Source organism: Lepisosteus oculatus, chromosome 28 (genome assembly GCF_040954835.1).
Source record: "Lepisosteus oculatus isolate fLepOcu1 chromosome 28, fLepOcu1.hap2, whole genome shotgun sequence".
Lineage (NCBI taxonomy): Eukaryota > Metazoa > Chordata > Actinopteri > Semionotiformes > Lepisosteidae > Lepisosteus > Lepisosteus oculatus.
In genome coordinates, this window is record NC_090723.1 from 6,567,014 (window position 1) to 6,591,167 (window position 24,154).

Genomic DNA, 24,154 nt, shown 5'->3' on the forward strand with positions numbered 1-24,154 from the left:
GGAGCAGTGGGAGCCAGCCTTGAAAGCACGATGAGGGGGAATCCATGTTGGCACATCCACACAGGAATCACTGTCATTACTACAGCACCCTGGCAGACATCAGAGTCTACAGGCTGGTGGATAATTGTTTTCCCTCCTATTTACAATACACAGCATTGTTGCGTGGGTCCCTTTCTGTGTAAAGCTCTGGGAAGAAAAAGCGCCCTGTACATTTAAGCTATTATTATCTTCATAAAAACTTTCCAGTGTTTCTTCTGACGGAGGTGTCTGCCAAATAAGAGGTTCCTGTGCTGGTGGTAAAGGGAGGCCTATCGGAGGATAAAGGGAGGCTGGCTGGGTTTTGTGCTTTGTGTGTCACAAAGCTGCAGTTCTGGCTGTTTCCCACAGATCTGCTCTTATAGACAGAGGAAAAGGGAATGCTTTTGGAGATCAGTGCTTTTATTTGGAAGAGGTTAGTGGTATTCTAGTGTGCTGCATGATGTAAGGCACTATACTGTTTTTTTGTAGGGCTCAGACCAGCATCTGCCTTCTATTTCCTGAGCTTTTCTGCATGGAGATCTTGGTCCTCCCTGCACCCCTGGCCTGTTGAGGTCTTCCCAGGCTCTGGAATGTTTAAACGGCAGGTTTGTGTCGTACCCTCTTGACTGCCGGAGAGCAGCCAGGAGCTCTCACCTGTGGAATGGCGGAGGAGAAAATTGAAGACGTGCACACGCGATCCCTCTCTGATCTAGCTGCCCGTTTTGCTAAGCCGGAAGACCAGAGCGCTCCGCGGGGAGACCTGTGCCTCGTGGTTCTGGTCGTGTTGGAATGGGAGTGGTTTAGTGCTGTTGTGCTAGTCAGGCTTCTTGCAGACATGCTGCAATTCTTTAGATGTTTTTTACGTGCAGGTGACTTAGTCCCTCCTGTGGGGATTATGGCACAAGCACTGCTGCTGCTGTGGGTGCAGAAGGGTTCAGTAGTTGAGTAGTCAGCTGCCGGATTAGTCTGAACACAGGTGTCTTCATTTGTAATGTAGTTTTTCTGTCTATTGTAAGCATGTTCCTACCCCCCCCTCCCGGGTTCTTTAACAGCTCGTTTAGTGTCTTGCTAATTGATTAGAAATGCAGTGGCTGCAGTGGCTAGCATTGCTGCCCCACTGGGCAGAGGCTGTGGGTTCCATTCCTGGGGTGCTATCAGCGTGGAGTTCTCCCTGTGTTCATGTGGGTTTCCTCCCAACAGTCCAAAGGCATACTGGTAGGTTAACTGGCTTCTGGTAAAATTGGCCCTGGTGTGTGTGTCTCATCTGCCCTGTGATGGACCAACATCTCGGCCAGGGTGTTTCCTGCTTTAGCCTCCAGCTCCCCCCGCAACCCTGTATTGGATAAATCGGTTCGAAAATGGGAGGATGTGTTTGGCTGATGCTTTTATCCAGTGACCGGCGTTTGCACTCACTTGTACAGCTGGGTATGTTCCTGGAGCAGTTGGGTTAATTGCCCTCCGTTTCGAGTCCAGAACCCTGACCGCTGCTCCTCTCTGCTTTCCTACGAGGTCTTGTTGCTCCTTCTCTGTTTTGCGTTGGCTTGTGTGACAGTCATGTAGCATGTTTCGGTTTTCCACTGCATCAGGAGTCTCCCTTGCGCGCACGAGTGCCAAGGAACAATTCACCTCTGGTTTCCTTCGGCGTTCCTAAAAGAGAAGAGATCAGCCGGAACGTTTTATTTCTGCATTTTATTCCACAGGAGCTGGGGACCTGCGTGAAGAATGCACAGGTGTTGTGTGTGGTTCTTGTTGAGCCATCATTTTGCTCTTCCTCTCCTCAGGATGTCAGGGGGTCCCGGACGAGCGTGGTCATTAAGGTCCTGGTGGGCTTGCTCGTGTCTTTGTGACTGTTCTGGTGATGAACCCGCATTCTGACCGTCTCCCCCTTCTCTCTCTCTCTGTCTCCCGCAGCAATAGAGACCCAGAGCACCAGCTCGGAGGAGATCGTGCCAAGCCCCCCCTCGCCGCCCCCTCCGCCCCGTGTTTACAAGCCCTGCTTCGTGTGCCAGGACAAGTCTTCGGGGTATCACTATGGGGTCAGCGCCTGCGAGGGCTGCAAGGTGAGCAAGCACGCCACTGCCCGGCACCTCGACCCCCCTCCGGGCGTGACGCAGTTAGGGCAGGAGTAAGGAGTGGGAAGACGGGGGGTCACACCAGAAGGGGGGGGTCTGACCCCTCCGGTAATTAAGTAGTTAATTGATCCGAGCATCGCTTCAACAACGTGGCTGGGTCGTTTGTTCCATGCTCCCGCCACCCTTTGTGTAGAGCCGTTGCCTGGCGAAGGAGGCTGTGAGTGTCTGCAGCTGGAGCGTCTCGGGCGCGCTGAGACCTCTGTGGGTCACTGTCCTCTCGGCTGCGGCTCGGGCCCGCAGAGCCGGGCGTGGAGAGAGTGTGCGTGTCTGCAAGTGTAAGAGAGGCGCAGCACAGAGCTCTGCTCTGCATGTCGCTCTGTGCTCAAAGGGGCAACCCGATTCTTCAAATGCGAGTGAGGGTGTCCATTACGTTTCTGGTAGATGTAACAAAATTCAATGTCAATGAAAAGTTCAAATCTGTGCCAAGGTTCAAATGGGCTGCTGATGAACTCTTTGCTTTAATGCACATTCCTGTGTAGTAGTTTTGTAGATTTTGAATAATTTCCCTACATACTTGCACACTATTAAACTGCTTTAACTGGCCCTGTCAGGCAGGTTGGGTAGTATAAACCAGCACTCTTATTAAAACAAGGCAGGGTGCTTGAGAGATGAGAAGAGCAATATAAACTTAGCAGAGAGGTGCCAGGCTGGTGAATTGTCATTTGCAGTGTTAATCAAATATAAAACAGGCAGCTGGATGGGCAGCCCGTCCTGACTCTGCCAGAGACTGGCAAGGCAGGGAAGCTGCAGTAATGCACGTCCTAACAGCAGCCGCCAGAAGTGGCTTTGATCGCCCCCTTCTGGATAAACGGGGATTGGCATGAGTTGTGGGAAATCGTGAACCAGCTTTAGAGAAGACAGGCTCTGAATTCTGAGCAGTAATGAAATGTAATAATTAAAAGATAACAGGCCTGGAAAAGTGTGTGTGTATTCCACAGAGGCAGGGGTGAAGTACAGGGTAGAATTTCTCCTGCTTTGACTACTACAGATCCATATCTCCTGGGTTCACCGAGTATTGATGTTAGATTTGTGTCTCTGTGGAGCAAGCTGAGCTTGTCCCTTTTTTTCCTGCTATAAATACCATATTTTACATTAAATTTACATGTTTTTGAGTACTGCGAGAACATTTTTGCATTTTCCTGGAGGCGTTCATCCAGAATCTGTAGCTCCAATTTTTTTTCCCATGAGAGATTAGAAAAGGAGAAAAACTCCAAGCGCCCCCATTTAAAGAACTTCTCGTGCATCCTCAGTTACCTGGGCTAAAGAGGAACATTCACGGTAATGTGTCCATCCTTTAAGTGTTAATAGAGTGAATGGTAATGCAGTTGAACACACAGCAGGGGATATTAAGTGCAAATCAGCATGGCAGTAGGTTAGCAGTTACAGATATTTAACAGCTCCTGACTTGTCGTGGCCTGGGACGTCTCAGCGGAGTTTCTGATGCGATGTTTATGTTTTCGGATGAATGTTATTGTAGAAGCACCATTTCCTAGTCCCTTGTAGGAATTTGCACTGTGTATTGAAAGGCGTAATGGGCCCACCATGGCTGACTCCACTGCTGGTTAAATTCAATTACAGCCTGAGTGGTCCTTGTGACCTTTAACTGGCCTCAGCGGTGCAGTTATACAGCCGTGTGTGTGTGTGTGTGTGTGTTGAAGTACAGAGCGTCTTCACAGCATCTGTAAAGGCGTGTTGACAAGACCCATGAACGCGCTGTACCCAGCCTGGCGGCCCGGTTCTGCTCTGTACCCAGGCTGTGGTGGGGCCGGGACCTCTTGCCTGTAACTCGGGCTCTCAGCTCCTTCGTGTCTGTGCCAGCACTGCGGGGCTGCAGCACTGTGTTCAGTCGCTGGGTCTCGGGAGTGCGGGGCCGCGGTGCCGTGTTCAGTCGCTGGGTCTCGGGAGTGGGGGGCCGCGGCTCTGTGTTCAGTCGCTGGGTCTCGGGAGTGCGGGGCCGCGGCGCTGTGTTCAGTCGCTGGGTCTCGGGAGTGTGGGGCCGCGGGGCTGTGTTCAGTCGCTGGGTCTCGGGAGTGCGGGCCCGCGGCGCCGTGTTCAGTCGCTGGGTCTCGGGAGTGTGGGGCCGCGGTGCTGTGTTCAGTCGCTGGGTCTCGGGAGTGGGGGGCCGCGGTGCTGTGTTCAGTCGCTGGGTCTCGGGAGTGGGGGGCCGCGGTGCTGTGTTCAGTCGCTGGGTCTCGGGAATGGGGGGCCGCGGCGCCGTGTTCAGTCGCTGGGTCTCGGGAGTGCGGGGCCGTGGGGCCGTGTTCAGTCGCTGGGTCTCGGGAGTGGGGGGCCGCGGTGCTGTGTTCAGTCGCTGGGTCTCGGGAGTGCGGGGCCGCGGCGCCGTGTTCAGTCGCTGGGTCTCGGGAGTGGGGGGCTGCGGCGCCGTGTTCAGACGCTGGGTCTCGGGAGTGGGGGGCCGGGGAGCACTAGTCACCACAGCCTGCCCCCCTCTCCTCCCAGGCCCTGCAGGATCACTGATAATCCGGCCGAAGGCTCCTGCGGAGGGGAGGATTAGTCTGATGGAAAAGAGGTTTATAGCTCCGGGAAGAAACAGCTTTAAATGGAAACAGAGATAAGAAGACTGCACACCGGGCGGGGAGCGGTTTGAAGGGCTGATACCCTGACTTAGTGACCGTTTCGGCTGCACAGCTGGGACCCAGGTTCGAGCCCAGTTAACTCCCAGGGACAAGCCAGGGACAAGTCAGTCTCTCAGGATGCACACGAGCTGCCTCTCAGCATCGCTCTGTTTTTATTTCAGTTTTTCGTCCTCCTTTTCTGTCCGCTGTTTCCAGTGCCGCGCTGTAAGAGGGCTTAGATCAGTAAGATAGATCTGATGGCTCTTATTTTCTGCTGCTTTTCCTGTGGTACAAAACCAGACTCCTCATAAATCACTGATCCTCTAGTTCGGTTCGTGTCTTGGCACAGCTCCGGACGTATTCCTCTCCGCCATTGTTGCGGTGTAACGCAAGCTTTTGCCATTTCTGCCCAAAACCATGCCGCCCCAGACTTGGCTCCACAAACCCGGGGCTGCAGCTCAGCAGACAGCTGGACTCTGCCTGGTGCCAGCGCATTCTTCACACCTCCTGGAAACTCCATTGATTGTGTTCCAGGGGGGGGGTTAGTGCATAAACAGCTGCAGTTATTTAAAAGGGAAAAGGAGTCAGTCTATCACAACGCACGCCCAAACTGACTTTTTTTTTTAAAGGAGCAGCATACAGGTTCTCTTTGAAACGTTAGCCTCCAGTTTCACGCACCGGTGCAAATATGTGCGTGCGCGCGCCGGGCTTTCACAAAGGAAATGAAATATTCTAAAGGAGTTGTGAGAGGAGATTAATTGTGTCTCCTGTGCCGCTCGTAATGCTGTGCTCTGCCTGGCTTCTGGGAGGATGAGAGTTATTCTTGGCACCAAATCTAGTTTAAACCTAAGTGGGCTGTGGCTGTTGTTGTCTGTCTGGTTGAGTAGCGTTATATAAGTCGTCAGCGCTGTGCACACAAGGCACAGCGCTGCCTGGCCTCTGAGCACGAGGGTCTCCCCTCTGCTAGCGCCCCCTGCCTCTCTCCTCTGTCCCTCCTTCTCCTGTCTGCCACCACCACCTCGCTCGAGGAAAGCAGTGGTAGCCAAAACACAGGGTAATGCACGGGGAGGATTCTGCATTACAGACATGGAGCCGTGGAATACTGATCACGGCTGGCGCTTGGAACAGCTGCAGGAAAAGGGTGCCCCTGTCTTTAATGGCGTGCAAGTGTGTATTTCTTTTTTGCTGCCAGACAGTAATCGGTGATTGCAGTGTCGGGCTCATTGAAAAAAGGGCAGAAAAGGTGTGGATTCGTTTTGGTCTCGATCCGAAGAAACAAGCCCCCGCAGGAGAGTTTCCAGTTTTCAGAGGCAAGCCTTGCCGTAAAACTGGGCGTCTTCCCACGATCCTGCTGCCCAGCTCTGGTCGGGGTGTCCTCCCTGCTCCGCGCTGTGTGTGCGAGGACCGGGAGCGGGTGTGGGGCGGCAGGGCTCTGGGAGAGCCCCGGGCCGCTGCAGTGCCCGGCTGGGCGTGTCTGAGGAAGCGAGCCCAGCCACCTGAGCGGAGCTGCAGCCTCTTATCGGCCGGCCCGCACTGCGCCGCCGCCGCCTGCCGCCTGCCGCGGCCCCGAGCCAGGTAAATAACCCCCCGCGGCCGCGGTAAGTGGTGTGGTGATTTTCAGGCTAATCCGTTTAATCAGTTCCGCGCCACGCCTGTCGGCCGTCCAGCTTTTGTCAGTGCGGGATCGAGGAACTCTGCCTGTGTGGCTGAAAAAAACCTGCGTGGCTCAGCAGTGGTGGGAGAGCGGGACTGCACGAGTAACCCCCCCAGTGGCCAGTCCCCCCTGCTGCAGGGCGGGGGGACAGGGATGCAGACAGAGGCAAGCGCCCATTGACTGGTCCTGGAGAGGCGATGGGGCAGTGTGCCTTCTGGGCGTCTCTTATTTTGGTTTATTTTTCTGCACGCCGGTCTGCGCATCTCCGTCGCTGTGCGGGTGCCCCTGCAGTCTCCCCCTCCGCACCAGCAGCTGCGCAGCCTCATTTCTCCGGCCCTGCTCCCACTTCATAGCAACCCGTCCGGACTCCGGGCTGTGGAAATGAAGGCCCGCCACAAATGGCGTTTTCTCACTTCTCTATTGCATGTGCTAATCATGCTTTTCCACTCTTGATAACCTGTCTGGCCAGTGTGAGTTTTCTTCCTGGCTTGGTCTGCCTGCTGGCTTCTCTTTTCATAGATCTCTCTGCACCTCTGATCTGTTTTCTCAGTCCTCTCCTCCAGTCTGTAGATTAACCTCCTCTCCAGTCTGTGCATTAATTCCCCTGCTGGTCTTTCACATCTGCCTCCCTGTGTGTAGATATTGTTATACAGCTGCCCAGTGCAGACTGCGTATTCTCGGTATCTCCAGTCTGTCTCTCCTCCTTCGTGTGTGAGTATATGTGCTCGAGTGTGATTAAATCTAAACGTACACAGTGTCCCAAGAGCAGTTCCAAGCCCACGGCATTAATTTCAGCCTCCTGCTTGATCATCTGCTACATCAGGCCCTGCTGTTGCATCGAGCTAAGCTAGCTGTTTGTGTCTGTGCCATCTTGGACTTGCTTTGTCCTGCCTGGCTGACAGCTGTGTTATCTTTCTGCACCCAAAGATACCGAGATACCGCGTTGGGTATGGAAGGATGAAGGCAGCAGGGTGGGGTGGCGAGTGTCAGTAGTACTGGTCCGAGTCCAGCCTGGGTCTCCCACCTGTGTGGCGTTTGCATAATCTCCGCGAGTGACTCAGGTCAGCCTTGGTGGCGGGTGCGTGGATGTGCGATTAAAACTGTGCGAAGAAGTGCTGTGGTTGTCTGAACAGGCTGCCCAGCCATGTTGTCTTTCAAGACTCGGATGCTTCATGAGATGCTTGGATCGATTAGCTGCTAACTAACGGGCTGAGTGGGCCTCCGCTTGTGTAGAGCCTTCTTATATCTCCATTCCAGGTTGGGATTTCATACTGGTGCGGGTGGGTTGTTCCCAGTCCGGCCAGTGTTGGCTGTATGGCTACAAAGAAACAACACTCAAGGAACCTGACGGGCTGAACTGGCCTCACCTGCGTCGCCATCGGCCACCCGTGCCTTCCTGAGCTCTTGAAGAGAGCGGCGTGGAAGCTGGCCGGCTTCCGTGTTTTGACGTCTCCCTCTCCCTCCCTCTGCTCCGTAGGGCTTCTTCCGGCGCAGCATCCAGAAGAACATGGTGTACACCTGCCACCGGGAGAAGAACTGCATCATCAACAAGGTGACCCGCAACCGCTGCCAGTACTGCCGGCTGCAGAAGTGCCTGGAAGTGGGGATGTCCAAGGAGTGTGAGTACCCACCCCTCTGACTGCGGCTCGCGGGGTGGGGGGCGGGGGGCGTGGGGAGGGAGCTGACCGGTCCGGCTCGGCTCGGCTCCCCCACCCCACCGATGGGAGGGGATGTCCACAAACGGAGCCGGGAATCTTCCTTCTTCCCGGGGGCGGCGCACGCAGTGACCTGGGGGGCCGGTCCGGGCTACACTTCCCTGTGGGCAAGCGCTCGTTCGCGGTCCGCTTCACAGAGACAGGAAGAGCCGCCATCGAAGACTCCAGTCTTGACCCCCCCCCCCCCTCCTCCACATGGTTACTCTGTGACTTTGGAAGCAGGGCTCCAGCCTGCGCGTTTGTGAGGGAGCGGTGGGGGGTGGTGGTGGGCTGGGATGAGGGAATGAAGTCGCTGGTTTCTCCCTGCATCGGGAATGGGGGGGGTGGAAGGTTAGGGATGGGGTGGGGGGGGCCGGTCTAAGGAGAATTCGCTGAAAAGCCCGTTAAAAAAGCTTGTAAATAGATTCCTAATCCTGCCGGCCCTCGCGTGATCTGAAATGAAAGCTGCTTTCTCGTTTGATCTTTGTGAATTACACAAAGGTGAACTGGGCTTTATGACGTTGATGGTTTACCGCCTTACAGCCTTTGTAAGACTCCAGCAGCAGTAATCTGTGATCAGCAGTGATCTGTTGCACAGATACAATAGTTCAGGCAGGGTTTTTTTTATCCTTGACAGCAGCCTTCCTTAGTTTGATGTTTTTCAGGAGATAAGGGACCAAAGAAAGTGTCTTTAGAGCTGAATACATATTTCAAGAAAACGCGCTGTGAAGCAGAGAAGGGGAATGCTGTGTATCTTGGGTTTTCTGCAGCGTGACGTATAGGGCACTCTGACTTTGCAGTAATTATAGGAGCTGTGAAATGAAGTCCTCTTCTGACTCTAGTGGCCTACCAGACTGCAGCATATCCCTTTTCTGTGCTTGAAGAGGACTTGGAGTGCTTGACTGCAAGGGGTCAGTATCCCACCCAGGGATATTGTGGGGGCTGGAATAATAGGGGGTAAGGCACCTTCCTTAAGGCACGGGGGGGGGGCTGAACCCCTAAAAACCTATCCACTGCTCTGTGCTGGGATTGTGCCTCCCAGTCGGAGATCACAGGTTACAAATGGGAGATGGACCCCATGCCTCCTGTCTTGATCATTTTGCTGCAGGGCTGAGCTTGTTGATGGCATCCCAGATCATCCTGGCAGCCTGGCGGGGGCAGCATGTTCGATTCCCACCTGCTCTCCTGCTCTCCTATCTGCTCTCTGGGAACAATGAGCAGCAGGCCGGATGGGAGGGGCTGTCTGAGTGTTTGGCTGCTCTACTGTGTCTGTCCATTCAGCCATTATTTGCTCCATCCAGTTCAAGGGCACAGGGAAGCCAGGGATGGGACACCACCAGTTCATTGCGTGCACACAGCCACACATTCACACCAAGGCCAAATTTCCCGGCAGCCAATTAACCTTGCCTGTATCTATTTGGGCTGTAGGAGGAAACCACAGCACCCTAAAACCCACACAAACCTGAGAAGAGCAAACAAACTCCACACAGACAGTACCCCATGTCTGGAACTGATCCCAGAGCTCCAGCACTGAGAGACAGCAGTGCTAACCCCTGTGCCGCCATGCTGCCTGGCTGCCTGACGTTGTCATTGAAATCCTGTCAGCACATGGGTCTAATTGAGGATCCACTGTCAGCTGTTATCATCATCCCTCCTGGGGTTTTTTCCAAGCAGTGCATTAAAATGATGAACACTGTTAGCTGGTCCACACTGTCAGGACAGGCGAGTGACTTGTCAGCGAAAGGTGAGGAGATTCGTGTAAGAATCAGAAAGCCTGTTTGCAAGCTGTGTGTCCCTGTGCCCTCACCCAAAGGCAGTAAAGACAGAATGGGGACTTGTTAGACACAGTGGTTGATATAACAGCGTCTTTGATTGCAATGTTGCAGCAGTCCAGATCTTTTGCACCCTCTTGTGGTCGGAAAGGCATATTTCCACTGTGGAACAAGATGAAATCGCAGTATTGTGTGCAGCAGGGGGAATTTCTAATTGAAGTACATGAGTGTTGTGCTACCCACTTTATCATACTATATTTACTTAGCAGCACAGTGTTAACGAAAGCACACAATGGCATTGGCAAGTTTTTGAAATTACTCAGATGGTATTGAACGTACCTGAAGTGGCCGAGAAGATTATGAATGGCTGGATTTCATAGTGCTGATTTTAGTCAGGGGTGTGATGAGCAATAAAATGAATAGGGGGCGAATACAGTGTAAAAACTGTTGGAAATGCTTCCTCTGACGTGTCAGCCGGTGTGTAATGCATGCGACTTCTGAGATCTTTAAGCATTGCTTTGTTCATTATCTCCAGCAGAGGTAGCTTTGGTTAGCTGCATGTCTGTGCAAGAGCCCTGGCAGGCGTGTTTGTCCCCCGACCGTCATCGCTCTGAAACGAGCTGCCCTTGGCAGGAGACTGGAGTGCAGATGGCACTGTGGCAGGATCACATTATCTTGATGCAGATGCAGATTGCCCTGTTTTATCCAGCCTGGGGGTGGGGTGTTGTTTTTGTGGGGTTGGCTCTCCGGAGCCTCTGAGTGAGAAGGCACCCGTGGCTCCAGTGTCAAGAGCGATATTGAGACAGAGGAGCAGGCTCGGGCTGGGCTCCTGGAGAAGCCCAATAAGAGTGATGAGAGGGTGGCAGTGTCTGTGAAGACCTGGACGTGTGTGAGGAGGGTTTCCTCTAGTCTCAAGCTCGTAGGGAAATGGGCAGTAAGTAGACCACTGGATCTTGACCTTGCAAGGCCGGTTTGAGGCGCCCCTTCAGGGCTGGAACCCCCGAGAGTATCTGCTGGCGTTCACCCCCTTAAGCTCACATGCAAAGAAGTAGGATCCGGAAGATCCGGAAGTTGCCATTCTATGCAATTCCCGCTGGGAGAGTCCACCAGGATGCACGGCGCTTCTCTTCCATGTCACGAGCTGGGAGGGGGAGGAGGTGTGCCCAAACAGCCGGGTGTGGGATTTCCGCTGCAACCGGGGGCTGGAGCAGCCGTGTGGGGAGCCCAGTGTTGGGAGCCCCTGTTTGTGTGTGACTCCCGGGGGGTATAACTGCCCCCTCCTTGTGTCTCAGCTCGCTCCAGCACTAAAGCCGGGAGTCCAGACGCCTCCCTCCTCCTCCCCGCACCGGAGAACAAGCAGGGACTCTCTGATGGGGCTCCCCTCGGTAAGCGAAAAACCCTTTTTAAAAAAAAAAAACGGTCATTTGGTTTGTGTGCAAAAAAAAAAGAAAATTTCATCAATGTCTTTGCAAAGGAGTGGGGGGAGAGAGAGGGGAGGGGTGATGAAAAAAAAACAGCAGCACAAGAGACACTGGAAACATTGACATTTTTATCCTTCCATTGAATTTAATCTCTATGATGGACGACCTGTCAGTGCTTTAATTTTCTTCTCCCAAATTATCCCCATCTCCCTCTCCAACACCAGCCACCACCCCCCTCCTACCCCCGCCATCTCCCACCCCCTGTTCTTATTATTGAATTTGCCAAGAGGACGAGTGATTTGCGCTCCCTTCCAGCCGCCGGTGTGTGCTGGCTCACTCACTCACTCACCCGGAGACGCACGCACACACACCCAGAGTTATTAAACTTCGCAATCCGCCATGACTGATTATCGGTCCCAGCTAATAGTTCTTTAATGACTTCATTAAATTGTGTTGTGCAGCTTATGACTGTGCTGTCAATTTGTCAACTTGGGTAATGTCTGTGCTTTAAGGATGCGAGGACCTGCTTTTATTTATTAATTAATTTTAGCTCTCCAGAGGACTGTAATGAACCTGGGTGGGGGGGGTGTGTCTTGGAAAGTTGCCTTATTCCAATCATTTCTGCAGTCTGAACAAATGTCGTGGAGATTTTTTTTCCCCCATTGTCTCATTTAGTCATTAGTAAATATATTCAGAAATGCCAGGGGGCTGAGCTGAGTTTTCTACACCGGCAGACGTTGAGACCCCCCCCAGCTTGCGTACGTTTGGCTGTGTTTGATGGTGCCGATGTTCAAAGTCAGGCAAGGCGTCACGCTGTTCCACAGTTTTACATCTTTCTACGAGTCTTTCTGGTTCCTTGCAAGGTCTAGGGAGAGAACAGTGCGTTGTTCGGAATAAGTACCTCTTAGTTGTTATTATTGTCATCTGTTTTATTGTTACACCTTGTGGCTTTACATTATTCATCTCTTAAAAATATCGTCTGTAACGGCGATGGGAGTTCCCACATGCGGTAGATTAGTAGACTGTGGCTGCACCCCTCCTGCCTCCAGATGCGGCTTGGGAGCTGATTAATGGTAATGGCCGCCTGCAAATGGCGGGGCTGTAGTTCACGTCCTTCCGAGAGTTTTTTTGGAAACTTGCCACGCTGGAATCAGGGCTCATTGGACAACTGAGCCTTCTGTTGAGGCCTGGGGAAGATGACGGGAGCACTCTCTCTCTCTCCCTCCCCCTCCCTCCTGCACGTCAGCGCTGCCTGGGGAGGGAGGGGGGAAGGTAGCAGTGATGGGGGTTGGTTGTGGGTTCAGCAGAGCCTTTTAAACCATTACCGCTTGGATATTTGTCATATTATGTTATTAGATTAGCTCGGGGGTCTAATGAAAGCAGGGGTGATTTGTCAGCGTTATTAACGACTTCATTCCCTGCTGCCATTCATCACCTGAGTCTTCCAGTGGCAGTCCTGCTGCCTCTCACAGGGGGGGTGCGGAGCGGTAGGATCTCTGGGGCTTCTCCGGGGGGGTGGGGGACGGGTTAGAAAAAAAGAAATGACGTTAACTACCGGTGTGCGTTGTAGGGAAAGGGGGCTTCCTTGCCATGTGGCGGATTTCATTTTCCGCGCTTTGCGCCCCGTCACTCGGAGGCCCTTCTCCGAGCCGATTAGGATTTCTGGGCTCTTGGAGATGCAGGGAGCTCCCCCAGATCGTGGGTTTCTGCTGTTAAGCTACCCCCAGCCCACAGCTCCCCCTCGCTCCAGTGCCTTCCCTGTCAATACCCGGGCTCCTCAGCTCGAGCCAGGGGAGCGTGCAGCCTCACTTCCTACAGCCGCACATTTCCCTGTAGGCGCCTTCTCCCCCCACCGCGCTGTGGTCGGCACTGGGCAGCTGGCACAGCCGCTTCACTTCCTGCCTCTGCGGCCTGTGGCCCACTGGGACTCCACCAGCGCAGACCCATAGACTTTACTCCATCGCCTCTCCCCCCCGTCCTCGTCAGTCAGTTCTCTTGCAGGACTCTGGCCCGGTCAGTGATGCCGCCACCGTCTCACCTCGCTCTCTCTCTCTCTCTCTCTCTCCCTCCCGCAGCGGTGAGGAACGATCGGAACAAGAAGAAGAAGGACGAGAAGAAGCAGGAGTGCACGGAGAGCTACGTGCTGAGCCCCGCCACCGAGGACATGATCGCGAAGGTCCGCAAGGCCCACCAGGAAACCTTCCCCTCACTCTGCCAGCTGGGCAAATACACTACAGTAAGGACCGCTTCCGGGCCGTCGCCCTCTGCCTCACAGCTGGGCACGGCGTTGCAGACCAGCTTCAGGCCTTGCTCCAGTGTGGTTAGATGGGTGTGGCTTATGGTCAGCAGTCTTACACCACTGCGGGTGGTGCTATAGGGGGGGGACAAGAGCAGAATTGCAGCCGCGACTTCATGTGTGACACTGCAAATACCAGAAAACCACCAGGGCAGGGAGGACAAAACATGTAGCTCACCAGCGTGTGGCTTCACTCTGACTCCCTCTTTCTCCGTCTTCCTCTCTGCGTCTCTCTCGTCTGCCTCAGAATAACAGCTCGGACCAGCGCGTGTCTCTGGACATAGACCTCTGGGACAAGTTCAGCGAGCTCTCCACCAAGTGCATCATCAAAACCGTCGAATTCGCCAAACAGCTGCCGGGCTTCACCACGCTCACCATCGCAGACCAAATCACCCTGCTCAAAGCCGCCTGCCTTGACATCCTGGTGAGTGCCCGAAGGCCACAGCAACAGTGACAGGATTATCGCGGAGCGCCTGCCCATAAGCCACAGCTGGCCTCATGAGCCACTAGTGCCCATACTGGCGCGAGACTCGACGCCAAGGACAGGCGTGTGGCCTCAGTACAAAGCAGGGCAGGACTCGAGGCACTGTGCAAGACTAATGGAATAGATTCCACCTCTCACACGTCAATTCATCATCCTGGTAGAATTGGAACAGGAAATTAATGAAACACGGTAACAGTTCTTTCAGCTAGTGACATTGAAAAGAATAAAAACGCCTGGTTCTGTCTTTGAGTAAACCTTTCAGGACTTCAGTGAAGGACTATGAATAAGCTAAAGGGTGTCTGTGGTCAGGAGGGCTCACTGCGTACAATTCGAGTGCTGATGATAATACTTCTGTACCACTTTCTGGACACTCCAGTCAAAGAGCTGTACAGGTAATGGGGACTCCCTTCCATCCCCCACCTGGATGATACAGCAGCCATAGTGTGCCAGTACACTCCCCACACGCCAGCTCTCAGTGGGGAGGAGAACGGAGTGATGAAGTCAGTTCAGAGATTATTTAAGAGCCCATGACTGCTAAAGGCCGGGCGGTGGGGGGGACTTTAATGCTCACTGCTGACCCCTGGCGTCTCCACAGATTCTGCGGATCTGCACACGCTACACACCTGAACAGGACACCATGACGTTCTCGGACGGGCTGACGCTGAACCGCACGCAGATGCACAACGCCGGCTTCGGGCCGCTCACCGACCTGGTGTTCGCCTTCGCCAACCAGCTGCTGCCGCTGGAGATGGACGACGCAGAGACCGGCCTGCTCAGTGCCATCTGCCTGCTCTGTGGGGGTAAGGCGTGTCGCCTGGAAGGCCCACCTTGTATCATCATGATGCCTTTTTTTTTCCCTAACGCACTTCATTCTTCATTTCTGCGTGGGGTTGCGTTTTTTAGTGCACTGTTGAGCAGAATCTAAAGTCTAAGAAGACGCCCTCGCAGGGTCATTGATCTGCTGAAGCCCAAGACTTTGTCATCCTGCCTTTCTTGAAAGCTATGACTTGGGGTCTACTTTAGAACTTATTGACTGTCAATAAGTAACTTCCTAACACAAGGCTCTGGAGTATTTATCAGTAATAATTTTATATGGGTTTTACATGCATAAACATTCCTATCACTGGATGCAGTTCTGAAGCTGCTCTTAAAAACACTGTGTGAGGAAGCAGTGGTGGTGGTTCATAACTGCTAGGACTGCCCTGAAGTCTCCTTACTACTGGAAGTCTTATTGAATTCAAATCCATTTCACATGACTTTGTTTTTCAATTGTAATTAAACACGTTCATTCCCTTTGGCTTGCACTGGACTGCACTGGTCCTCGAGTGAGGGTTCTACAGAGCTGATGGCCTTTGTGTGTCTGTGTGTGTGTGTGTAGACCGGCAGGATCTGGAGCAGTCCGACCGCGTGGACACGCTGCAGGAGCCCCTGCTGGAGGCCCTGAAGGTCTATGTGAGGAAGAGGAGGCCACACAAGCCACACATGTTCCCCAAGATGCTGATGAAGATTACAGACTTGAGGAGCATCAGCGCCAAGGGTGAGTCTCTGCTGCACTCGGTGCCCTGCTGTACCTGCGTCGGGTACGCGGCCCTGCACGCAGCAGTGCATGGGTTTTTCTGTGGCATGCCTTCAGCACTGTGCCAGTAGGATGCCAGGGAAACGTGCCATGAGGCCCAAGCTTGGTTAGTAATCCCCCCTGACCAGAGCTGACCCTCTTGTGAAATTTGGTGCCCTTGAACTCATTGGCCAAATCTTGTAACTCCGTAATGTTCACTGATTCAGTATAACAAAATGCAGCTTTGTCAGGATTAAGTGTTCATTCAAAACTAAATGAACTCTCAATTGATTGCCACAGAATTGTTTATGCGTGGAGGGGAAAACTGAGTGAAAGGACAGTGCACAGTGTCTTAACTCTTGCACAGAAGTGCGTTGTCAACTACTTGTACTCATGTTAATGTATTCAGATAATGCCTGTCCATAAGCTAAAATGATTAAACACAAACATTTTACGTCATGCAGTGATCGGAACCAAGCCCGAGTAGAAATGATGAAACTACCAGGCTGTGGCAGTATTTATTTTCACTAGAATTCCAACAATAACACACGCAGTTGGAAAACAAGGCCTGGTCCAGGGGTGGACAGAAATGTGTGATTTCCGGTGTTTCTGGTACTCCGGTTCCAAGCTGGGGGTAGAAAGGGGAAGAAGGGAAATCCAGCCCCTCCGTCGTGGTGAGCTAACGCTGTCCCCCTCTTCCTCCAGGTGCGGAGCGCGTCATCACTCTGAAGATGGAGATCCCGGGCTCCATGCCCCCGCTCATCCAGGAAATGCTGGAGAACTCTGAAGGCATGGACTCCCAGGGCAACGGCCTGGCGCGAGTCAGCGGGCCCCCTCCGGGGAGCTGCAGCCCCAGCCTGTCGCCCAGCTCGGCCCAAAGCAGTCCCGCCACGCACTCCCCGTAGCCCCCCACCAGCGACGCGCCCAACCCCCCCACCCCCTCCGGCCCCTCCTCATCCCTCCTCGGGACGGCGCTCCCAGCCAGCCAGGACAGCCCCTGCGGCCGGGCCGGGCCGGGCAGGGCACAAGCACAGACAGCACGGCCCACAGGCAATACCACGGTGTTTTGGAACACATATCCTACTACCGACTTAAAGAAAGGAACTAATTTCAGTCCTTTTTGATTTTTTTTTTCTAAGAAACAATACAGTTACACTGCTGAATTTTTTTTTCCCCCCAAGCGTTACAGACAAGCTGGATTTGGACCGGAATCGAGATTCCGAGACCGAGCAGTCCAGATACAGACACAGCGGACTTGCGTTCTTCCCCTGGGCTTTCAACGCAGAGGAAACCGAACGAACTTAATAGAGGATTGTCGTCTGATTTTTTTTCCTATTACAACTTTAAAAGACAGATTTTCTTATAAAAGCTATATAAATATATATATAAAAAAGGAATGAATGAGGTTGAGTTATGAGAAGGAGAGTGGACAGAAGGGGAGGGGGAAAGATTTTTGCAGATGTTTTCTCACCGTTTCTGAGATTAGATGCAATTGTTTTCCTTCACTGATTTAATCTTTTCATACCTGTGATATTAACAGAAGAATACGTGGCTGTTTGATCACCAGCTATTATTGTTTTATTGATGGGGAAAAGAAAAAATACAGAATACATTTAATTTGCATATAAAAAATGTTGGACACGATTGTAACACAAGACTATTCCAGGTTGGGTTCATTTTTGATTTCTTTATAAAAACAAATGAAAAGTATCCACAAATACTATTAAGGTCACAGGTCCTTGATAAACGATGAAGATCTTTATTAAGGTGGATTTTAAGTAGCCTCTGAGATATTGTATATAGGCTGTATTCATTTCTTTTAAACTATGAAGAGTTTAGCCTTCACTTGTTATTGCCTTTTTTTTTGTTTTGGTTTTTATTTTATTTTAAGGAAAAGTCATTTTAAGCACATTTTATTGAAGGAATCGCAAGGATGTACACTGTGTAGGCCACTTAGATAAGGGCAAGACCTATAGACATCACAAATAGGAGGGCACAGTACTTGTTCACGAACAGTGGTAAAATGATTTTCACTTCACCCTTAAATAAAAAAAAAAACTCTTGCACCCCCCCGACTGGTCCATTTGCTTTCTGAACTGCACGGCGAGGGGGTAAGATCAGCCTGGGTAAGAAACCAGATAGGGGGGTTGGCCTGGGTGGGATCAGAAGAGACGATCACTGCACGTGTCAGTCTTTCTCCAGAGGAGTAAGGTGTAGCTTCGTAAAGGAACGCAGGGGTGGAGGCAACAATCGGAATAGTAAAAGGAGTTCAGGGATGCTGCCTGTGCTCTCCTGAACTTCCAGTAAATGCACTCGCAGTTGGGTAGCTGCCTGCCCTTGGGAAACGCTGGGAAGGCTCTTTCCCTGTGGAGCTCCGCGGTCTGTGGAGACCTCCCTGCTCCCCGCCCCAGGAAGGGGGTGTTCGCTTGGCGATCCGGCCTCCGGGCGCCGCGGGCCTGAGCCACCCGAGCTCGTCGCGTCCGCGACGCTGAGTGTCCCCGAGCCTTTCGGGAGAGCGGGAATGAGCAGGGGGGAGTTTGGCCTGGGCGGTGCGCGCCGATGAAATGTCAGCAGTGTGGACGTTGGCCGCGGAGGTGGGAGCACTGCTGGGATCACGGAGTTTTAACCCTCTGCCTCTTCCCCTTTGACTCTCAGCCTTTCGCTCAGTCTCGGGAATGCAATAATAATTTGACCATTTTGTCTAACCTGGAATAGCTAAGGAAACTCATTCAGTTCCAGATTATGAAATACTGCAATTTGTTTGAATTTTGTCAGATTACTGGGCAATTTAGGGAAAAGAAAGTGAAAATAAACCAGCATTTGATAATGCCGCATATTTGTGTTTTTTCAGTAGGATGTGTATGTGAAATAACCATTATGGAGGAGAGCGAGAATATTTAAAGTATTCACATTTGCTCAGCTGTTTTAAAAGACACTGATGGGTACTTGAGTGGTAAATGTGCTTTCTGAATAAATTTACTTGAAAGAATATCTGCTTTGCAGTGCCCTTTCAAAGCACTTAAGAAAATAGGGCAGTTTTCATCAAGTCCCTTTCCAACTGCCAATTTCATGCTGAATTTTATTTGCTCATAAACATATATATATATAACTTATATTGGATCATTACCACAGGTTCCAAGCATAATACACACAGTTCACAAAAAGCAACACATCAGATTCTTGCAGGGCTAGAGCCCTAGCCTTTTGAGTGCCCTCCAGATCATGATTTGCACATACACTACTACTATAATTGGCTCTCAACACAACCTTATTTTACTATTTAGAACTAATTAACTACAACATTTTTATTAAACAGCTTTAAAGAACAAGAAGCACAAATCTGACAAGGATGTACTTTAATATTGAAAGTAATAAATGGGAACATTGGTACGCATTAATAATCATACAGCAGCTATATCGCCCTGCAACTCACAGCTGGCAACTGAGCCTAGTCGGTTCCTGGATGGGAGACCTCCTGGAAAAGATAAGGTTCTTACTGGAAGAGGTGTAAGTGGGGCCAGTAGGCTATGTGGGTCCTAACGCCCCAGTATAGTGACGGGGACACTATACTGCAAGAAGGTGCCCTCCTTCGGATGAGACGTAAAACCGAGGCACTGACTCTCTGTTGTCGCTAAAAATATCAGGGCGTTTCTCAAAAAAAGAAGGGGGTGTAACCCCAGCGTCCTGCCAAATTTCCCCCCGGCCTTTACCAGTCATGGCCTAATAACCCCCCCCTCTGAACTGGCTTCATCACTGCTCTCCTCCCCACTGAGAGCTGGTGTGTGGGGAGAGTACTGGCGCACTCGGGGGGGCTACACACTGGTGGTGGGGGAGGGTAATCACCATTCCCTGTAAAGGGCTTTGAGTGGAGTGTCCAAAAGAGCTTTATGTAAGTGTAAGGAATTATTATTATTATTATTATTATTATTATTATTAAATGATAAACAGGACAAAAACAGGATAAAAATGCTAAGAAAATAATAACTTAAAAACTACTGCATTGAAACCTTTGTAGAAAGGAATTGTAGAAATATACATTAAGTTTATACAGTTAAATTTCTAACTAAGTTAGAAACAAGTGGACTCGGTAAAACCAAAGGTGAGATCGGTAAGGCTGAGCAGATTGGAAGGTTTTATCTAAAAAAGTGATCAATAAATCAATTCACATAGATTTTCCAGAGGTAAAATTATTAATTACATCTTCACAGCACAGTAGTCGACCCACTGCATGGCTGGTGCTCATGATGGCCAGTCCACTGAGACTTTATAGTGCCTGGGCTGACCTCAGATGTGTTGTAATCAAACTGAGCTCCTTTCTGCTCCTGCTGCTGTCACTGGGAGCGTGACTGCAATCCCAAGGGCTACAAGCTGGGTTTACAATATGCCCATTCGATGAAATACAGGAGAAACGGTAAAGGAAACAATGCATTTTTATGTTGATTATGTATAATTTTTTGTCCTTTACAGCTTTCGTGTTTTTTTACTTTTATCCGGGTGATCCACAAGTCATGTGTACAATGGCAGGAAACATGAATCAATTAACTCCTAGTTAAAACACCTCTACTTGTCTACCTTGCAAATGTGGCTTGACTACCATTCACAAGTTACTTGGATCTGACAGAATCAAAACCTAATGAAAAGCAAATGAGCATGCGTATTCTGCATTATTAGTGACTTGGTTTGGCGTGCCTCTGTTTTGAGATTGCTTGGCCCACTCTTCTTTTCAGCGCTTCACAAACATTATGTACTCGATTATGTTTGGTCATTTTTTGACTGGGCTCCCATTAAGGTAATCCACAGCAGCAACAGCAAGAGCCACTGCAGTGAATTTTTCGGCTCACATTTGAACACGCAGATTAAAAATATGCTGAGTTGCACATTGAGGGGAGGCCCCCTGGTGGCCGGGTTTACCTATGCCCAGGGCAGGCCCTGTATTCTTCAATTCAGATGCGTTTGACTTAAAAAATAATTTAATGTTCTCTAAGCTATTGGATCATTCATGTTAGGAGACCCCTCTCTCCCATAAAAGCTGTATTCAGTAAGTGTTCACTTGAGAAGTCAGTTTGAACAGATGATTTGGAAGTGCCATGCTTCTGTCCACTTCACACACAAACCATAGCAATACTGAACACCTAGGATGCATTTTTAAAGATCAAGTTAATGCTTCACATGTGAACGGGCAGATGTTGAATGGATTACAACACTAACAGTTGCTAACGAACACTGATCTGAAAACTGGCGTTTTCCACGGCCGCCGGTGGGAGGAGCATGACGTTTCTGAGTCAGGATTGGTCGGGAGCTTCACCCAGCCCTGTAAGTGGGGATGGGATTGGCTAAGTGAAAACATCCATCATAGACTGATTGGTCGACAAAGGGGCGAAACCTTCCTACAGGTCACAGGCACAGCAAGACTAGCTCAGCGTTAGCGATTCCTGAAACCCAGGGGAAAATAACGGCCTGCCACCGCAGAGTGACAGAAGCATCCTTAGTAAACACTACAGCAAGGCAGAATGCACTAGCAATAAACTAGGGGAAGTCATACCAACCTAGATAAACCTATACAGCATCATGGCACCTCAGGGTATAACTTAGTGTTGCTCCACACAGAGTAGTCCTGTAGCACCACCTTCTGTGAGAATATTGGCACTGCAACCTCACCAGGTAAGAGGAACATCCTACTCTTTTGACAGGCTAAAAGAAAACAGTAATAGTTTCAAGTGGGTGGCTGTGTCAGCATGCATAGGTTGCAAAGGAACAAGTAAAGGTTTTTTCCCTGCTGGAAAGAGAAGAAAAGAAACGCAACGTTTCGGCTGTGGAGCCTTTCTTCAGAGCCTTTACTCGTTCCGAAATAAGAAATAAAGATGTTTTGTCTCACAGCAGAGAAAACATAAACCGAGCGCTGAAAACCCTCAAAGGGCACTGGCGACAATCCACCCACCGGGCCTCAACAGAATCCACAGTTAGACGAGAACCGGAGGACATCATCGGAAATTAAGGGGAAACGCATTTACAACTGCAAACAGGAGGCACAAAGGGTCGGGCGAGTCTGGAACAAGCTGCCCAGGCACGCTAATGAAGCGGATACCCTGGCTTCTTTCAAGACGAGAAACAGCTGGATGAGACCCCCTGATCAATTAGCTGTGGTAGACCAAACGAGCTGCGTGGGCTGAGCGGCCTTCTCGTGTTCGCAATCCTTATTTTTATGAGCCCCGAGTGTTGCTCATCCATCCATTCTCCAAGCTCTTCTTCCATTTCGGGGTCACAGGGGAGACGGAGCCTGTCCCAGCAAGCAAGCAAGGGGCGCAAGGCGGGGTGCACCCTGGACATGACCCCAGTCCAACAGCCCGTCACAGGCCCCACACCGACACACTCGCAGCAGGGCCACGTTTTCCAGAAAAAAATATTTTTATAACTTGCCAGTATGTCTCTGGAATCGGGGAGGAAAACCACTTAAACCCTGGGGGAACATGCAAACTCCACACAGACAGCACCCCGGGTCCAGAATTGAACCCAGGGCCCCAGTGCTACGAGGCAGCAATGCCGGCCACTGCACTGCAAGGAATGGTCAATATGAATCTAAAGTACTTTTTTTTTTCTGCCAGTGCTTCCTCTTTAGGTCTGTTTCCTCGAGTGAGACTGTAACATTTGAATGTTACTCAAACAGGTCTAGGTTGTTCCAGCTTATCACCCCATAAGGGTGTGTTCTATAGTTATACCCTGTATTGACATGGCATTAAATTATTGAGCTCGCTGTGCACATAAAACCAAGTCACACCTGAAGAAGGCTCCACGGCCGAAACATTGTGTTCTATTTCTTCTTTTTTTCAGCATGGAATAAACCTATTACTTGTTCCTTTGCAGCCTAGTTAAGAACAGGCAGTGGGTCACCCAGGGTAGTCCGAGATATCCCAGTGTTTGCGGTCTAGCGAGGAACATTTTGGAAGCAGTCTTGACCAGCACATACTGGATAAAGCTCAGGAGTAAAAGGCTAAATCTCAAGTATTAGGGGAAGCACTTGTATATTTTTTCCCCAAGATATCAATGGTAAATTGTTCCCCTTTGAGAGCCATGGCACTTGATGAAACTATACAGCCGCCATCAGAGCACTGAAGCTTGGTCCTACTATCCTACTATCAGAGGCACAGCGTTTGAGACTGCTATCACAGCTTGTTCACCACAGCTCCCATCGAGTTCTTAGTCAATTCTTTGTGGGCAACTCAGGGCAAAACAACAGGACTACACCAATTACCTGCTCCCAGCACAATATCCACTGCCGCTTATCAATACAGTAGGTCGATTTGGTTGGTCTTAATAGCAAATAAAGTTGTGCTGAGAGCTGCCAAGATAGAACTTCGTAGAACTGCACAAATACCAAGTGAGACCTGACAACACCCGTAGTGTACTCCTCTATTCAGCACGGCGAGGTGACTTAAATACTCTGCTCAAAGGTCCCACCCACCCGGAACCTGACCCCGACCCCGACCCCAGGGGGGGCTCCACGCTTTTGAATTCACTGGGTTTGCGAAACGTCGCGTCTCTCTCTCTCGCCCCCCAGCATCGCTCACAATCGCCGGCGGTGACGTCACCGCGCCCCGCAGACATCAAAGCCAACGGCAAGAGCGGCCGCCGGACTCCGGCCAGTGCTCATGGGACACCTGCTCTCCGGGGCCGGCGGGCACCATGTAGTTAAAGCTACGCGAAAGTAGGAAAGCAGGCGGCGGCTCCCCCATTGCCCGTTTTCGAGTAGATACATGTATGTATTTCCTTCTGTAGGTTTCTGCAAACCACAACGATGACTATGGCCAACAAGACAGCCGGAGGTTTGTCTACCATCAGTGTCCTTAACCGATCGTCGCTGCCATCTTTCCTGGGTTTTAAATATATACTATTATATATTTCTGTGCATGATATTTTTATTTTCAGGAAAATCTGTTCCACACTTGTGGAACTGCCCAATCATTAGCCGTCCCTCAAACAGAACAAAAAAAAACACACGTTTTACGAGTTGAACAGAGGTTTACAAACGGTGTAAAACACTCACCGAACCGAAAAAGGGTGCCGTGGGGGACTTCACGACGTTGTTCTAAGCTGATAATGGCACCTATGACTTATTTTTTATTTTTTCGTGCTAGAACTACAGCTACAGCTCACACCGTAACAACCAGAATGATATTTCAGTACCTTTGTCGCCGCGTCTCCGTGCTTTTCCTCCTGTCTGACCGCCGGTTATCCCAGGGCTGTTGCGCGAGAGGCCGAGCCTCCTGGCCACGTGGTCACACCGTGGGGCTCTGCCGGAAGAGCTGTGCATTGTGGTGCGGTAGGTGTGTTTCATGGGAGCATAGAAGAGAGTTTCACACTCAGCTAAAGTGGTTCATGAGCATATTTGAGTGTGTTTGATGCCCATGAGTATATTTTTACAGCATTTTCGCAATATCATCTTGGTTTGAACAGTTGCTCTTCAAATGCACTGTTGACATATTGTTCCTGTGTGTCCACTCTCAACCTGCAATGCCACCATAAAGACGAGCGTCGCCCTCCTTGACTGAGTCTTC

General features: G+C 51.0%; 2 protein-coding genes and 1 long non-coding RNA gene across 12 annotated transcripts in view; 2 read left to right on the forward strand and 1 right to left on the reverse strand.

Annotated features, from left to right (window-relative positions):
* Nucleotides 1-16,859, forward strand: part of raraa (retinoic acid receptor, alpha a) — a 157,418-nt gene extending 140,559 nt beyond the window's left edge. For 4 of the 6 annotated variants that reach the window (XM_069185826.1, XM_069185828.1, XM_069185827.1 and 1 more), the window contains 8 exons: nucleotides 1,930-2,078; nucleotides 7,858-7,999; nucleotides 11,139-11,231; nucleotides 13,343-13,503; nucleotides 13,811-13,987; nucleotides 14,643-14,847; nucleotides 15,426-15,584; nucleotides 16,308-16,859. In XM_069185826.1, coding sequence (XP_069041927.1) covers nucleotides 1,930-2,078; nucleotides 7,858-7,999; nucleotides 11,139-11,231; nucleotides 13,343-13,503; nucleotides 13,811-13,987; nucleotides 14,643-14,847; nucleotides 15,426-15,584; nucleotides 16,308-16,507 — 1,286 coding nt within the window. In that variant the 3' untranslated portion in view covers nucleotides 16,508-16,859. The remainder of the gene's footprint in view (nucleotides 1-1,929; nucleotides 2,079-7,857; nucleotides 8,000-11,138; nucleotides 11,232-13,342; nucleotides 13,504-13,810; nucleotides 13,988-14,642; nucleotides 14,848-15,425; nucleotides 15,585-16,307) is intronic. The other 2 variants (XM_069185830.1, XM_069185829.1) reach the window with 1 other exon arrangement.
* Nucleotides 290-24,112, reverse strand: LOC107079279 (uncharacterized). Its single transcript, XR_001480219.2, has 3 exons — nucleotides 23,784-24,112; nucleotides 1,432-1,665; nucleotides 290-672 (listed from the first exon to the last, which is right to left on the reverse strand). It is a non-coding gene; the product is annotated as an uncharacterized lncRNA (long non-coding RNA).
* myo1d (myosin 1D) overlaps nucleotides 23,220-24,154 on the forward strand; it is a 92,343-nt gene continuing 91,408 nt past the window's right edge. For 3 of the 5 annotated variants that reach the window (XM_015362132.2, XM_015362133.2, XM_015362135.2), the window contains exon 1: nucleotides 23,221-23,422. In XM_015362132.2, coding sequence (XP_015217618.2) covers nucleotides 23,395-23,422 — 28 coding nt within the window. In that variant the 5' untranslated portion in view covers nucleotides 23,221-23,394. Of the gene's footprint in view, nucleotides 23,423-24,154 lie in introns of all 5 variants that reach the window. The other 2 variants (XM_069185821.1, XM_069185822.1) reach the window with 1 other exon arrangement.